Below are 14,581 nucleotides of genomic sequence, written 5' to 3'. Positions count from 1 at the left end.
ACCATGTCGTTCACACTCTTCTGTCCTATATATTCCTATATATAACAGGAAACGGAGTGATCAGAGGTTGCAAGCTGAAGTCAATAGTACCATTTATATGGTGGCGCAAAGAGCACAACAGGCTGGGTCTTGTCAATTGTGCAAGAATACAAGCTAGCTATAGACATGGATGAAGCATACATGGACACATACAAACACCCAATTTGTGTAAGCTCATAGCTTTTCTGTTAGAAGACATTTCAGAGATCTCCAATTTTTTTGCCCTTGTGCGCACACTTGAAAATTTAAAAGAATATTACAAGTGTCACTACAAATGGCTACTATGGGCCTTGCCTATACACAGAACAGGCCTTAGGGGGAATATGGCTACTGACAAAGCCTTGGCATATCAGATGTTGGCCACCCTCCCCTTCTTTACTTAACATGGTCTTGCTTTGGGTAGGCAGGCACAAAGCACAACTTCAGCCACCCATCAGATTTATTAGATGCATCCTAATAATGTTTTAATGTAAAAAAGAAAAGGTCAGGTGGGGAACAGCCCCCCACCCCCACCAAGCACCAGGATAAATGTCCACAAACTCCAGGCCACACCTTACAGGTCCTATATTAACCCACACTTGTTATCTAGGGACTGAGCTGTGAATTCAGATTCTACCTGAAATGCAATATATATGTATGAAAATTTTAAAATTTTTAAGTGCTAAATAGGTGATAATATGTAATATTTTTATATCTGTCTCCATAATTTTTCTCTGCATTCAGATCTTTACTACATTGTAAGAACCCATTAAATGTTGCAGGACTGCAATTACTCTACTGCAGTATATTTATTAGCTCCTGTATGGCTTTTTTTAAAAAAATAAACTGCAGAATAACAAAAAGTTTGATGAAAAAGTATTTGTCCTCTTTCACATTTCCTGAATATTTGCAGATCTTTACCCCTGAATGTAACCAGAGCTTTCTATAGGCCCAACTGATAGAAAACCTGGCCAAATAAAGAGCACCAAAACTTGCTGATTGTTTCATTTATTACACAAATAAATCAATTTGCAGTATACCGGTGCAAAAAGGTAATAATTCTCCAAATTCAAGGAATTTATAAATCTGTATCATTTCCACAAAATGATATTTTTTTTAAAATGCCCCTCAATCCAGAAAAAGTTACAAAAACAATTCTACAGTTGTGAGGCTCCACCAGTTCAAAGATGGAGAAGATAGCAAAGAACTTTCCCAAAAGTTGTTGTTCTGTCAAAATCACCCCAACTGCAAGGGATTAAAATAATGTAGAAAATATAAGACGCCCCAGCGCAGTGGTGGGATTCAAACATTTTTACTACCGGTTCTGTGGGCGTTGCTTTGTGGGCATTGCTTTGTGGGCATGGCAGGGGAAGGATACTGCAAAATCCCCATTCCCTCCCCACCCCACTAGCCTGCTTTCCAGCTCTGTTCTCCTGTTCAGGGCAACGAAAGAAGATCAGTTGGAAGGTAGCGGGGGCGGGGACAGCCTATTTGTCAGTTCTTTGAACTACTCAAAATTTCCGCCGGCGATTCTCCAGAACCTGTCAGAACTGGCTGAATACCGCTTCTGCCTCAGTGTAATAGTGTTCTGCATCACTTTTGCTTTAGCTTAAATCTATGTTCAAGACTCAACCACCAAAAAATTCTGGGTAAAAATAGGTTTCAAGGAAAGTTAAAAAGGCACAAGATGTAGGATATGACCGGACTGAACCCAAGCGAGAGGGAGGTCAAATGTGTTATAAGTCAGGAATCCCTTCGTGCCCACAAGAGATCTTAAGTCTAGCCCACCTTGAATTCCTTAGATTAATGTCAAGAGCCCGGGAAATCAGGAGATTCAGGCAGTTCAAATGAGTATAAATATTTATTGCAAGCTTAAGTTGTCTACAAGAATCTGGCCATTAAGGGAAATGCATGAGAGTTAAGAATAGAAAGGAATTCAAGATGGGCTGGACTTAGAACTCTTGCGGGCATGAAGGGGCTCCTCACTTATGACGTGTATGACTCCTTCCTCAGGTCCAGCTTAGTCATCACCTACAGAAATCATTGTTCATTAAAATATTATTGTCCATTTCAAGTTTGCCCCAAAGCTCCTGGAGCAACATATATAGACTGATGAAGCCAAAGTGGAACTTTGTGGGCTAGATAGGCATCATTATGTTTAATGGAAAGCAGTCAAAATTTCATGCCAGCTTTCAAGTAGTTCCATAGTTTGGACACACTCTGCTGATTTAGGGCCTGGATGATGTACAACACAACAGAACAATGAAATATACTTTCTATCAGGAAATACTATAGGAAAGTATCAAGCCACTGCACCACCACAACCATTGTGGTGTCGCGGTAGTTGGAATGCAGTATTGTAGGCTAATTCTGCTGACTGCTGGGTGCCAGCAGTATGGCAGTTTGAGTCTCACTGGCTCAAGGTTGACTCAGTCTTCCATGCTTACAAGGTTGATTAAATGAGGAGCCAGATTGTTGGGGGCAATAGGCTGACTTTGTAAACAGCCTAGAAAGCTCTCTGAAGCACCATGAAGCAGTATATAAGTCTAAGTGCTCTTGCTATTGCTAGGATGTTGAAATGGTCAAGTGAGAATCAGACCCAAATACCTGTGGGAGAACCTGAAACAAGCAGTTTCTGCTGGAAAACCCTCAATATTACTAAGTTGGACATGGATCAGTGAAGCAGAATTCTTACACAAGGTGTGAGAGACTAGTAACAGATAGGATTATCTGTTAATATAATCAGAGTAATGTAAAAAAGAGGCATATCATGTTAGCTGAATCAAAGTAGGGAATTACTGTATTTTTTCAAACTGGCACGTATGCAAAGTCATATGTGTAATGACTTTGTTTCTGAAATGAATGGAAAAAATACCACACTTTGGCCACTTAGTTTCCTTTTATAAAATAGTAGGACCTATACAGGGGTGGGTTCTGGCCGGCTTTATTGCTGGTTCGCTCATGTGCGTGCATGCGCAGAACTCAAAAACAAGATGGCGGTAGTAACGGTGGCAACCAGAGAACCGGTTTGGGAGCGTGGCAGACCTGGGTCGCTGCCAGTTCTGGCAACCCAGGCCACCATATACCTGTTTGCCTGAACTGGTAGGAACCCATCTCTGGACCTATATGAAAATTAAAAATGGGGAAAATACTTTTTCAGGGAAACTACATATGCTAGTGGTTTGCAAGGTTAGAGTTGAATAAATCCCTTTTCAAATTTTGTGTATGATGCTTATTTTTATTGATGAAAAAAAGCTTTAATCTATTCTAGAAGCTTGAATTTCCTGCCTTTTGTATTTTATAATTTCTGAAAACTTAAAATTCCAAGATGTAGGCATAAAGGAAAGAACTATGAGATTAATATATCCGTGTCTCTTTCATTCCCCCCACCCTATTTAATAAATACCCTGCTTCTGTTTTTTTCTGTTTCCAACGTAATGTGAAATGTTGTGAAGAAACTGCCAACAATTTCTTAATGAAATTTGATGCTTCTATAAGTTATGTTTAATAAAAATTGTGAAAATATAGCTTTCACGAACCCGATAAACATATTGCTTGAGTCCCATCTTTTTTGACTAAGCTGTGGATTCAAGCTTCATATTCTCACACAATGTAAAACTTTTAGTATTGGGCTTAAGTTATGTTATTAAATCCTTGGATTAAGTGAGAAAGGATACCTATGTGAATCTTGTCAACAGCCTCCAGTTTAAATAATCCAAATTCATATCAGCGTTATTGCAATAAAATATATTTACAAATTAATCCCGTTGCTCTATTAATTATTTGTGTAATTACTGCAATTCTTCCCACCTTGTTTTCAGTATTTCTTAATCATTAAGCCGGAAGCTTGACAGCAGTGCCAGCCCTGGCATGATTCTTTTTGACTAAAACCTTGTAAATTAACACAATTAGCACAGCATCATGCTGCTAATTAACTTCCTGTGTCTGGTACAGCGGATGTGCAAACAAGGAATAGGGATTCAGCGGGGAATAAACATGCCACTCTGTTGCCAAACTGTATGTTGTGTTCGGTCTAGCTCAGCAGGGCTAAGACAGTCATGCCAAGATGCTGGGCAAAGAAGAGCTAAAGGAAGAAGAAGAAGCGCAAAATAGGAAGAGTATTAGGCTGTTAAACGAAAGATAGTAGTAATTTATCAGAGAAACTCTGTCATTCATGTTTGATGTATAACAAGCCTTTTTATCTGAGCATCTGCTCCAAGTAATAGCAAAGGAAGGATGGAAGGAAGGAGAAAAGGAAGGAAAGAGTGAAGATTTAGTGCTGCCTATTAGGCTGAACAGGTCTATAGATGGTAAGATAAGATAAGATGATAAACTTTATTGCCACTTTTTTTCTGGGAAATGACATACATTAAAAAAAATGAAATTCTGATGCCTGAACTTTGTCCCATTGCCGCTAACCCCCCCCCAAAAAAACCTTTTAGTAATTTACTTAACATTTATTTCTCTTTTCTCCTGCCCCTCCCCCCATTCCCTATCGGTTTGGAGGGAATTGGAAGAGAATGGGAGGAGAGAAAAAAAGACAGACAAGTGTTGCTGGGCTTTGCTCTTTCCACCCCACCCGCCCACCTTTGCCTGTTTCCTTCCAGAGCCTCGACAACAGGACTCTTAACGCAGAGAGCAATCCGTTGTAATTCATACCGAGTTGTAGGCTTTGTGTGATGAAAGCAATGGAGCGCTGCCTGGGAGATTGCTTTGCTCCACTCCACGAAGCAGATTTGAAACTGTCGTGGACCACTTTAGATGAGAGTTGGATTATGGAGTGACCTGCTATGTCTTGTGTCATATTGTTCTGAGCAGGGTACATTATGCTGTGCTAACTAGGTGTTCAGTACCAAATAAGAAAGGTATCCTAGATGTGATTTGTCAACTGTAGCTTATGGAAAGTTGTTTCCCCCCTCCCCTCCTCCATTAAAATTTAAAAGTGGAATAAGGGAAGATGGTACACTTTAGGTATCGAAGAAGAGATTATCTAATAGCAGGTCCATGCTTGGGATAGGAAGAAGGTCCACGGGCGACCCTTTAAAACAATCCCAGCTGGATAAAGTAATTTCTTGGAGTCTCTCTCTCCCCCTTCCAAGTTAGCCAAACACATTAGAAGGGTGGCTGTATCCTTTTTTCCCTTCTTCTTCAAGAAAATGAATCACTGGCAGTACCCTTTTTTCTTCTTTTGATAGATAATTTGCATGTGATCTGTTGATTTCAACCTCACAATTCTGCATATAAATGAAGAAATCGAGAGTTGATACACTCAGATATCGTTGCACTTGTCTTTTTTTTCATCTAATTGCTAATTTTGCTTTTCCTCCCTCCCAAACCCCTCAGGCTTGAAGATGCAGTGGACGCCAGAACATGCCCAGTGGCCAGAGCAGCACTTTGACATCACTTCGACCACCCGCTCTCCCGCCCACAAGGTAGAAGCTTACCGTGGCCATCTTCAGCGTACCTATCAGTATGCCTGGGCGAACGATGACATCTCTGCTCTCACAGCCTCAAATCTGCTAAAGAAATATGCGGAAAAGTATTCCGGCATTTTGGAAGGGCCAGCCGAACGCCCCATCCTGGGTAACTATGTGGAACCTCCATCAGGGCTAGTGAATGGTCGCAAAAGCGAAAGTGAGCCCTGGCAGTCTTCTCTGAACTCTGAGAGTGTTTATCCTATGAACTGTGTCCCAGATGTTATTACCGCCAGCAAAGCTGGAGTAAGTACTGCCCTCCCTCCGGCAGATGTCTCTGCCAGTATAGGGAGCTCACCTGGGGTGGCTAGCAACCTGACAGAACCTAGTTATTCAAGTAGTACGTGCGGAAGTCATACAGTCCCTAGTCTGCATTCAGGGCTCCCATCTCAGGAATACGCAGCAGGATATAACGGATCATACCTGCATACAAGTTACAGTGGCCAGCCAGCACCTGCACTTCCTTCACCTCATCCCTCTCCTTTGCATAGCTCTGGGCTTTTACAGCCACCTCCTCCTCCACCACCACCACCAGCCCTAGTGCCAGGCTACAATGGGACATCTAACCTTTCCAGTTATAGCTACCCTCCAGCAAGTTATCCCCCTCAAAGTGCTGTTGGGCCTGGCTACAGCCCTGGTGGAGCACCACCTCCTTCAGCTTATCTGCCTTCAGGTATCCCTGCCCCAACTCCTCTCCCCCCCACCACAGTACCTGGGTACACCTACCAGAGTCATGGCTTAACGCCCATTGCGCCGTCAGCCCTGACCAATAGCTCAGCAACTTCTCTCAAGAGAAAAGCTTTCTATATGGCAGGGCAAGGAGAAATGGACTCCAGCTATGGAAATTACAACTATGGCCAACAGAGATCTACACAAAGCCCCATGTACAGGATGCCTGACAACAGCATTTCCAATGCCAGCAGAGGAAATGGCTTTGACCGAAGCGCTGAATCCTCCTCCTTGGCCTTTAAGCCAACCAAACAAATCATGGCTTCCGAGCAGCAAAGGAAATTTAACCAGTCTGGTCGGGCTCTGACACCCCCTTCTTACAGTTCTGCTAAAAATTCCCTCAGCTCCCGAGCAAGTGAGCCCTTTGGGAAATATAGCTCTCCCGTCATGAATGAACACGGCGAAGAACATAGGCAGCTTCTTCCTCATCCAATGCAAGGCCCGGGACTTCGTGCAGCTACCTCATCCAACCACTCTGTGGACGAGCAACTGAAGAACACCGATGCGCACCTCATGGATCTTGTGACCAATGAGATTATCAGCCAAGGGCCACCCGTGGACTGGAATGACATTGCTGGACTAGAGTTGGTGAAGGCTGTCATTAAAGAGGAGGTTTTATGGCCAGTATTGAGGTCAGATGCATTTAACGGGCTGACTGCTCTACCTCGGAGCATCCTCTTATTTGGACCGCGGGGCACAGGCAAAACATTACTGGGGAGATGTATAGCTACCCAACTAGGTGCCACATTTTTCAAACTCACAGGTTCCGTTCTTGCCACAAAGTGGTTGGGAGAAGGAGAAAAAATTGTTCACGCTTCCTTCCTGGTGGCAAGGTGCCGACAGCCCTCGGTGATTTTTGTTAGTGACATTGATATGCTCCTTTCATCCCAAGTGAGTGAAGAGCACAGTCCGGTCTGTCGGATGAGGACCGAGTTCCTTATGCAGCTGGACACCGTGCTCACCTCCGCTGAGGACCAAATAGTAGTCATCTGCGCCACCAGTAAACCGGAAGAAATAGACGAGTCTCTTCGAAGGTACTTCATGAAACGACTCTTAATCCCACTTCCTGACAGCACAGCCAGGCACCAGATAATAGTACAGCTGCTTTCACAGCACAATTACTGCCTCAGCGACAAGGAGGTTGCACTGCTGGTCCAGCGTACAGAAGGCTTCTCTGGACTCGACGTGGCTCATTTGTGTCAGGAAGCCGTCGTGGGGCCCCTCCATGCCATGCCAGCCACAGACCTTTCGGCCCTTATGCCCAGTCAGTTGAGGCCTGTTACGTACCAGGACTTCGACAAGGCTTTTTGCAAAATACAGCCTAGCATCTCTCCAAAGGAGCTCGATACATACGTCGAATGGAACAAAATGTTTGGTTGCAGTCAGTGACAAGCCGTCTCTCTTTTTTTAAAAACAAAAAAACAAAAACAAAAAAACAAAAATGGTGAAACAAAAAAACAAAAACAAAAACAAAAAAATGTAATGAATGTTGGTGCGCGCACACACATATGTACACACAAACCTGTTACCTAGGGCACGGAACCCCCTTTTTCAGTCGTGTTGACATTACGGAAGGGTACAGGGGGTGGGGGTGGGGAAATGATCCCATTGCATCTAAAGAGCCAGGTTTAGGCTTGAAGGAATAGTGCATCCGAGGAGAGCTGTCGATCTGCGAAGCCACAGATGATGATAATAGGATGTTGATGTTCCCTTCCATTCCGTTCAGACTAGACAACACACTCTCACCGTGGAGGGGTTGATTATTATTATTTTTTTTGAAAGAAGGACATGAACCCTGTGTGTTGATTCATTCTGCTGTTTTTGAGATTTAGTTGCTTTCAAGTGCCTAACGTGGTGCTTTATTTTTTCCTTCCTTCCTTTCTTTTTTGTTTGCCTCACAATTACATTGGTGGCATGTGCTAATATAAAGAGCTTTAACTTCAAAATGTTATGGGACTAAAGACATGAACAGTTGTGTTGTGACAGAGAACCAGGTGTGACTTTGGTTTAGTTTTGCTTTTTTTATTCCACCCCCCCCTCCTATTTTGGCTAGTCTAAAAGCAACAGTATTCCTCAATCCTGTCTGTTCTGCAGTATTAAACTAAGAACAGGTAAAACAGGGTAACGGTAATCTGGACTTTAATTTCCGCGGTTTGTTTTGTTCATTGTTCTGTCTGCAAAAAAAGAAGAAAAAAAAAGAAAAAAAACTCAGGAAAGTGATTGTGATTTGTACAGTACCTCAAAGGAATGTGTTGAAAGCACTATGTACTGCTGAGATTTAATAGGCTAGGCTTCAATGTTACTTTATCTTAAATATGTATGTTTACCTCAATGGTTGGGAAAAAAATATGACAAGGAGAAATATTTTGAATGTATTAAGGAGCAAGCTGAAGCGTGCTAAAAAGATAATCTTTAAAACTTTGAAAATACAACAGGAGTATCCCAGTGTTTAAGAAGCGTTTCTTTCTTTCTTTTTAACCAATATTGGGGATCAAAATTGGAGCAAGGCAGTTGTGTGTGGAAGTCCTTAGTCCCTGACAATTTTGTGACAAGTCGGTAGAGAGTGCACAGACAATAAAAAACAAAAGTCCCCCCTGTCGAATTATCAAATCATCTGGGACAGTCAGAGACGAAATCTGATTAGGACTCTGAGAGGCAAATTACCTTAGACCACAAGTTTCAACTTCTGTATCTCAGCTAGGGTTAGAGGCATCTTGATTGCCCCAATGCATCAGTAGCCCAGAATCCTTGTAGGTTACAGAGAGCTTAGGGGGCTGCAGAGCTGTGTACAGCAATGCAGCAGAGAGCGACAAAACAAAACAAAAAAGACAAAATTGACCCCTCAAATGGCATCTCTCTTCCTTTTTGCTCTGCATTTTCACCATCAAATGAAAAGTTATCCCTTTGTTTTATGTGTGCTGTTGTTGCCTCTCTCTGTTTTCTTGATGCCTTTGTTTGTTTTGTTTTTAATGTGATTGTTCCATGGTCATTAGAAATTCGCCCAGCTGGAAAATGCCCACCATTTTATTTCTACCTCAGATTTTGTTTTATTTCCCTTAGAGAGGCACATAAAGAACAGGACAAGCCAGATTACCACTAGCATGCAGAGCTGTGGAAGGTCCTATTAACACATAATCCTAAACAGGCTTCTTTGGAAAGAACCAGCTTTGTGTAGGGTGAGGTTTTCTCCCAAGTAAATGTGTGTGTGTGGAGAATTGCAGTCAAATAGAAAAGAGACTTGGGAAGGGGATCCTTCTGCCTCTTCTCCCTTTGCCCGACCAGGGCAAATGATGACTGTTTTCCTTCAGGAAAGAGAAGCTAGATAGGATGTGTGGCATTTTACTCTATTTGTGCCCCTGCTACACATTGTCTCCCTTTTTTTAATGCTTTTATGAGCAATTCTTTTCATGACAGCTGACTGATGCTGTAATGTCGCTGAACAGTAGAGCAATTCAAACCTTCGCAGCCACACGAGCAGAGAGCAACCTCTCTCTCTCCCCCTCCCTCCTTTTCTCTTTCCCTCTCTGGTTTCCCCCCCCCCATGTAATCTTTTGTTTACTTTAAAGAAACGGCAGCAGAACAATTAGAAATTATTGGCATTTAATGTTACTTTTAAGTAACGTACCTTCAAATCCATGAAATAAATGCACTGAAGAGCTCTAATGAGAAAAAGACCAATTAGTCACCTACTTATTTTGTCTTTAAAGCTACTGCCCAATTATTACACTTGGCGTTTCTTCAGCTAAAATGTTAATTTTCACGGCTAAAAACTGAGCAAATAAACCAAAATGCACATGTCCTTTTGTTCATTCTAAACTTATGGGTTGCATCTAAAAGGCAGAGGAGTTCATTAAAAAGTAAAACAGTGCCTTTCACTAAGGGTATAGTAAAATAAGTCTTAATAAATGCTTTGCGTTTTCAATTAGCAAAGGTTTTTCTTTTTCTGTTTTTTTTCCCTCTCCCATCTATTCCTTCCATTGTATCTTTTCCATTTGGGGAGAGCCACAATCTCCTTAGCCAGATTCATATTGATCTTGCAGATGGCTTTCTGATGCATATTGCTGACCAATCTTCTGACTTTTAGATATCACATTATGCTATTGTGCTGCCGTCCATTTGAAAGGTTCAAACATTCTTTGAAAAACTAAATTTACAATTGCATCACCTCTGTCTACACATCCTTTAAAACTAACATTATCTAATTTTAAGGTGACACCAAATACATTCAGTTCATGTATATAGCTACAGTATAATAATCCCAGTAGCACTTCAGTTTAAGTTGGCTTTGGAATCAGCAGGTGCTCAGTTTAGCTCACATTTTCCACTGTGTATTTGAGAAAAAAGCAAATGATTCTTCCAGTGAGCCTCATAAATAAAAGACTTAATTGTGAGGTTAAGAAACTTCAAAGAGTTTATCCTCTCCCAAATGCTTTGAATTTTATATTGTGGATTCGCTGCTGAAAATATCAGGACATTTTCTCCCAAATGGTAATTAGCTACAACTAGTGAGATGTAATGTTTTACCTGACATGAAAATAATAGTGTTGTTTACTGTACAGCTCTTATACAAAATTAAGGCAAGCTATAACCCACTCTCGGCTCTCTGCCAATGGAGATCCCCTGTTAAATAGAATCAGTCAGACTTTGCCTGGTTCACTCAGAACCCACTGGTTCAGCCCTGAGCTACAAATACTGTCCTCTTTTTTTTTTGCCATTGGGGTGTTGTTGGGGTGGGGTTTTTTGCACTTTTTAGACAAATAAGGCCATTTGTTCCTTCTGCTGCTACATTTAGGCCTGTATGGAATTGTGACCATACACATTTCATTGCGATCAAAACTCCTTCTAAGAATTTCCTTTCCGGGTTATTTGGTTATTCCACCAATGAGAAGAGTAGCTTTTGATAGGGAGTTTGATATGGCCAAATTATACTAGTATTCTGAAGAAGTAAAATGATTCTGCCTTGTCTTTCATTTTATTGGGACTCAGGATTCTGCCTGAGTAGAGCATAAAACGATGAGGTTGTGGACAGATTCCGCGCGATACAGATCTTCTACATTTTTAATAAAAGGGAGAATATCAATTGTTATGCCTTTTCCACCATTACATCTTTATGATGGCTAAAATTCCATCAGCTCAATTCTCCTTTCACTGCAAGACATAATAATTCAAGGCCTATAGCTTGGCTTCATTGTTGGTTGAAAAATTCTAGGAATAATTGAAGATAAACAGATGCTCCCCTTTCTACTTAAGACAATTTTTTATTAGGTAAGACTTCATTCTCATTCCTCCCTCCCTCCCTCCCTCCCTCCCTCCCTCTCTCTCTCTCCCTCCCTCTCCATCCCCTCTGCTCCCAGTTTTCTTCTGTAGTGACAAGAACAATTGTAATAAAAAAAGAAAAAGCAAGGGACTGGTTTCTGCCAACCAAATTAACAGTGCCAACTGAAATCATGGCACTGTAACCTTTTCTAAATATTTATAAAGAAATCCTCACTTCTAGCATGCTTCTCTCCAAAATATTTAGGCCATTAAGGATAGTAGTGAAAAGTTTGCTGACTGAGCTGATCAATGGAATGTGAAGGCAGTTTAGGGCTATTTACTTTTTATTTATTTTTTTGCAAAATATTTCTGTATTAGTCAATTTGTATTCTATTCAAATGTAGATAGATGGGCAAAATGGTTTTCCTTGTGCATTTCAAACCCATCAAGGAGAAAATAAAACCTCCCAGTAAAACACATAGGCAAAGCACCATCTGGGAAAGCTAGCTCATCTGTCCAGGGGCTATGCTCTGCAAAATAGTACAAGGTCATTTTATATGGGTTAGCATAATACTTTGCTAGGCAATTTTCAAAAGGAGATAATCTAGTGTAAAAACCCCAATTAATTCCAACAGATGTTGGTATATGGTAATGTGTTTACATGTCAAAAGCTGCAAATAAAGGTTTCTACTGCCTGAAATTGTGTGCAACTTTGAGTAGAGGAACAGTTATAAGTTCCATAATATGTTTCATTCTAATCTAAAAATATAAACCATCTTTTAGAAAGTGAAATCTCAGAAATACATGCTAGAATTGAGTAAATTTTGCAGAAACAGATCTGTGCAAATCTGTTTGTTTTGGTGGAACTATCCCTGTATACCTAACCTCTCAAAGTTTAAGCTTTCTTCCTTAGGCTGGTCATGTGCACAGGTTCCATTGATGTGATTGCCTAAGACTCCCCAGTCTATGGGGATTCTCAGTCATCCAGGTCATGATTATATCTCAAAGGTTATTTTTCAAGAGGCAACTGGACTTTCTTCTTGAAGATGTTTTGCTTCTCATCCAAGAGGTTCCATCACTTCCAGCAGGATAGTGTGGGAGGGAGGGATCCTTCCTCTCCTCTCGCCATCCTGCCAGAACCGATGAAGCTTCTTGGATGAGAAGCAAAATGTTTACCAGGAGAAACGAAAGTCCAAGTGCTCTTTGAAAAAGCACCTTTGAGACTAAGAGTCCCTTGTGCATCTCCCATTCATTTCACCAAAAAACCCAAGGATATAATGGGGGATAGATGGCCATAAAGAACAACATGAGGTCTCTCACAGCTGTAACACCCTTTCATCTTGTTATGCGTGCATGTGTTTATATAATCTTTATATGGGCATACGGACATAATATGAAGCCGTTTTTGTTCTCTCTTTCAAGGAAAAGATGAAAGCTTCCTTTTCCTTAATCATTTGCAGATTTATACTCAAAGCACATTGGTAAACACGGAGCTAGTAATATTCCTAGACCCAAAGAAGCTGCTGCCCTGGGGACTAGTCAGTCCATGAACTGACCCCTTCCCCTTCGCAAAGATCTTTGGTTGACATTCGATTTTGAACCTGCCAGATACGTTTTTTTGTGAACCAGGGATACTGGTATCTTTAATGAACAAGCTTCTATTCTTTCCCCTATTTTTCAAGGCAACACAAGAAGTGTAGCACCAGGCACCGCCATTGTCAAAGACAATTAGACTGAAAGCAGAAAAATTTCACCTCCCTGTCTCAGTGATACATAAAATGTCGGCAGTGTGGGTCAGCCTTGCAACCGAGTTTTGTGAGAGTATATGAATCAGTCCTATAGAATGTTAAATATTTATAAGATGGTTCTGTTCTCCACTAAAGGTTGGGAATGTAGTCCATTCCTTCTTGTTGTCTCACGATACACAAAGAGGAGGAGATATTTCCCAACCAAAACTTTGCTGTGTACATCTTTCCTTGCCCCCAAATGGTTCCTGTGGCTTACATGCAGTCCCAAGTAGTTTTGTTTGTCTCCATAAATTTCCACCACCACATTTGGGTGTGTGTGTGTGTGTGTGTTCAGACATTGTTCTTTGAAACCATTTCTACCTCATTACTACATATTGTACATGTAGTATTTATTTGTTGTCTTTTTTTGAATGTCATGCATTTTGTAAGAAAGACGTGTCCTTGAACTTGAACAGTCTACCTCAGAAAGACTGTCACTACACTGAATAGTATTAACCCACCAGGACGATAAGATGCATTAGCAGAGTGTGGCAGGGCAGATAATACATGGGGACTTGGCATACTGATGGACTTTTAATTGTACTCTTGTAACACAAGATTGCTTAAGGGAACTTAAAGGAAAACATGCACTGTGCAAATCTTGATCAGTGTCCCACTTTGGGGCTTGCTCTAGGAACATCCCCCTTTAGTAGGATGCACCCTGATTTGGGAGAAAGAAAACATAGTTAGACACAAGAATTATTATTATTATTTTTATTATTATTATTATTATTTTTGCATTGGCAATCTGGCTACAATCTATTACTGTTAACTGACATACAGTCCAACTTGGCTCTTAAAACTCAAAACAAATGATAGTACTTAAGGATTATTTTTTATCTTCAGTGATGTAAAAAGAAACGTGTCACACACTGTTAAGACTGTAAGTTTCTCACTTCCTGCGTACTAAAATGAAACACAATGCATTTTGTAAGAGTCTGTGCAAGGTTTAAACATAAACCAAAAATAGAAATAAAAAAGAGGCACTTCCCAAAGGACTTTTAAATATGGACTTCAATCCTGCACACAATTGCGCATGTCTGAAGTTCATTACCGTTTACCGACATGCGCAACCGTGTGCCGAGGACTAGCCCCATAGAGTGAAGGTGCTCATGTGTTCTGTAATCAAATAGTTTTATTGTTGATTCTGCTTTATAAACATGTTTGTTTTTTGGAAGTAATTGTACACAGATGGCACATTTGAAGTACTTTGTATGAAGTATTTTATATTTTATTATTTATTTTTGCATCATTTCCCCCTTCCCTTTGTCTCCACTAGCTTTGCATTACAGTACTGTAGGAGAAGAATGCATTTCT

The 14,581-nt window shown here is 40.9% G+C and overlaps 1 protein-coding gene across 3 annotated transcripts in view; it reads left to right on the top strand.

The window, feature by feature from the left end:
• Positions 1-11,525, top strand: part of FIGN (fidgetin, microtubule severing factor) — a 144,146-nt gene extending 132,621 nt beyond the window's left edge. For all 3 annotated transcript variants that reach the window (XM_081938136.1, XM_081938137.1, XM_081938135.1), the window contains one exon: positions 5,362-11,525. In XM_081938136.1, the coding sequence (XP_081794262.1) occupies positions 5,362-7,610 (2,249 nt within the window). In that variant the 3' untranslated portion in view covers positions 7,611-11,525. The remainder of the gene's footprint in view (positions 1-5,361) is intronic.
• Positions 11,526-14,581: the final 3,056 nt, after the last annotated feature.

This window comes from Natrix helvetica (assembly GCF_964273705.1).
Source record: "Natrix helvetica genome assembly, chromosome: 1".
Taxonomy (NCBI): Eukaryota; Metazoa; Chordata; class Lepidosauria; order Squamata; family Natricidae; genus Natrix; species Natrix helvetica.
The sequence above is the reverse complement of the archived record's forward strand: the minus strand, read 5'-3'. Positions and strand labels throughout refer to the sequence as shown.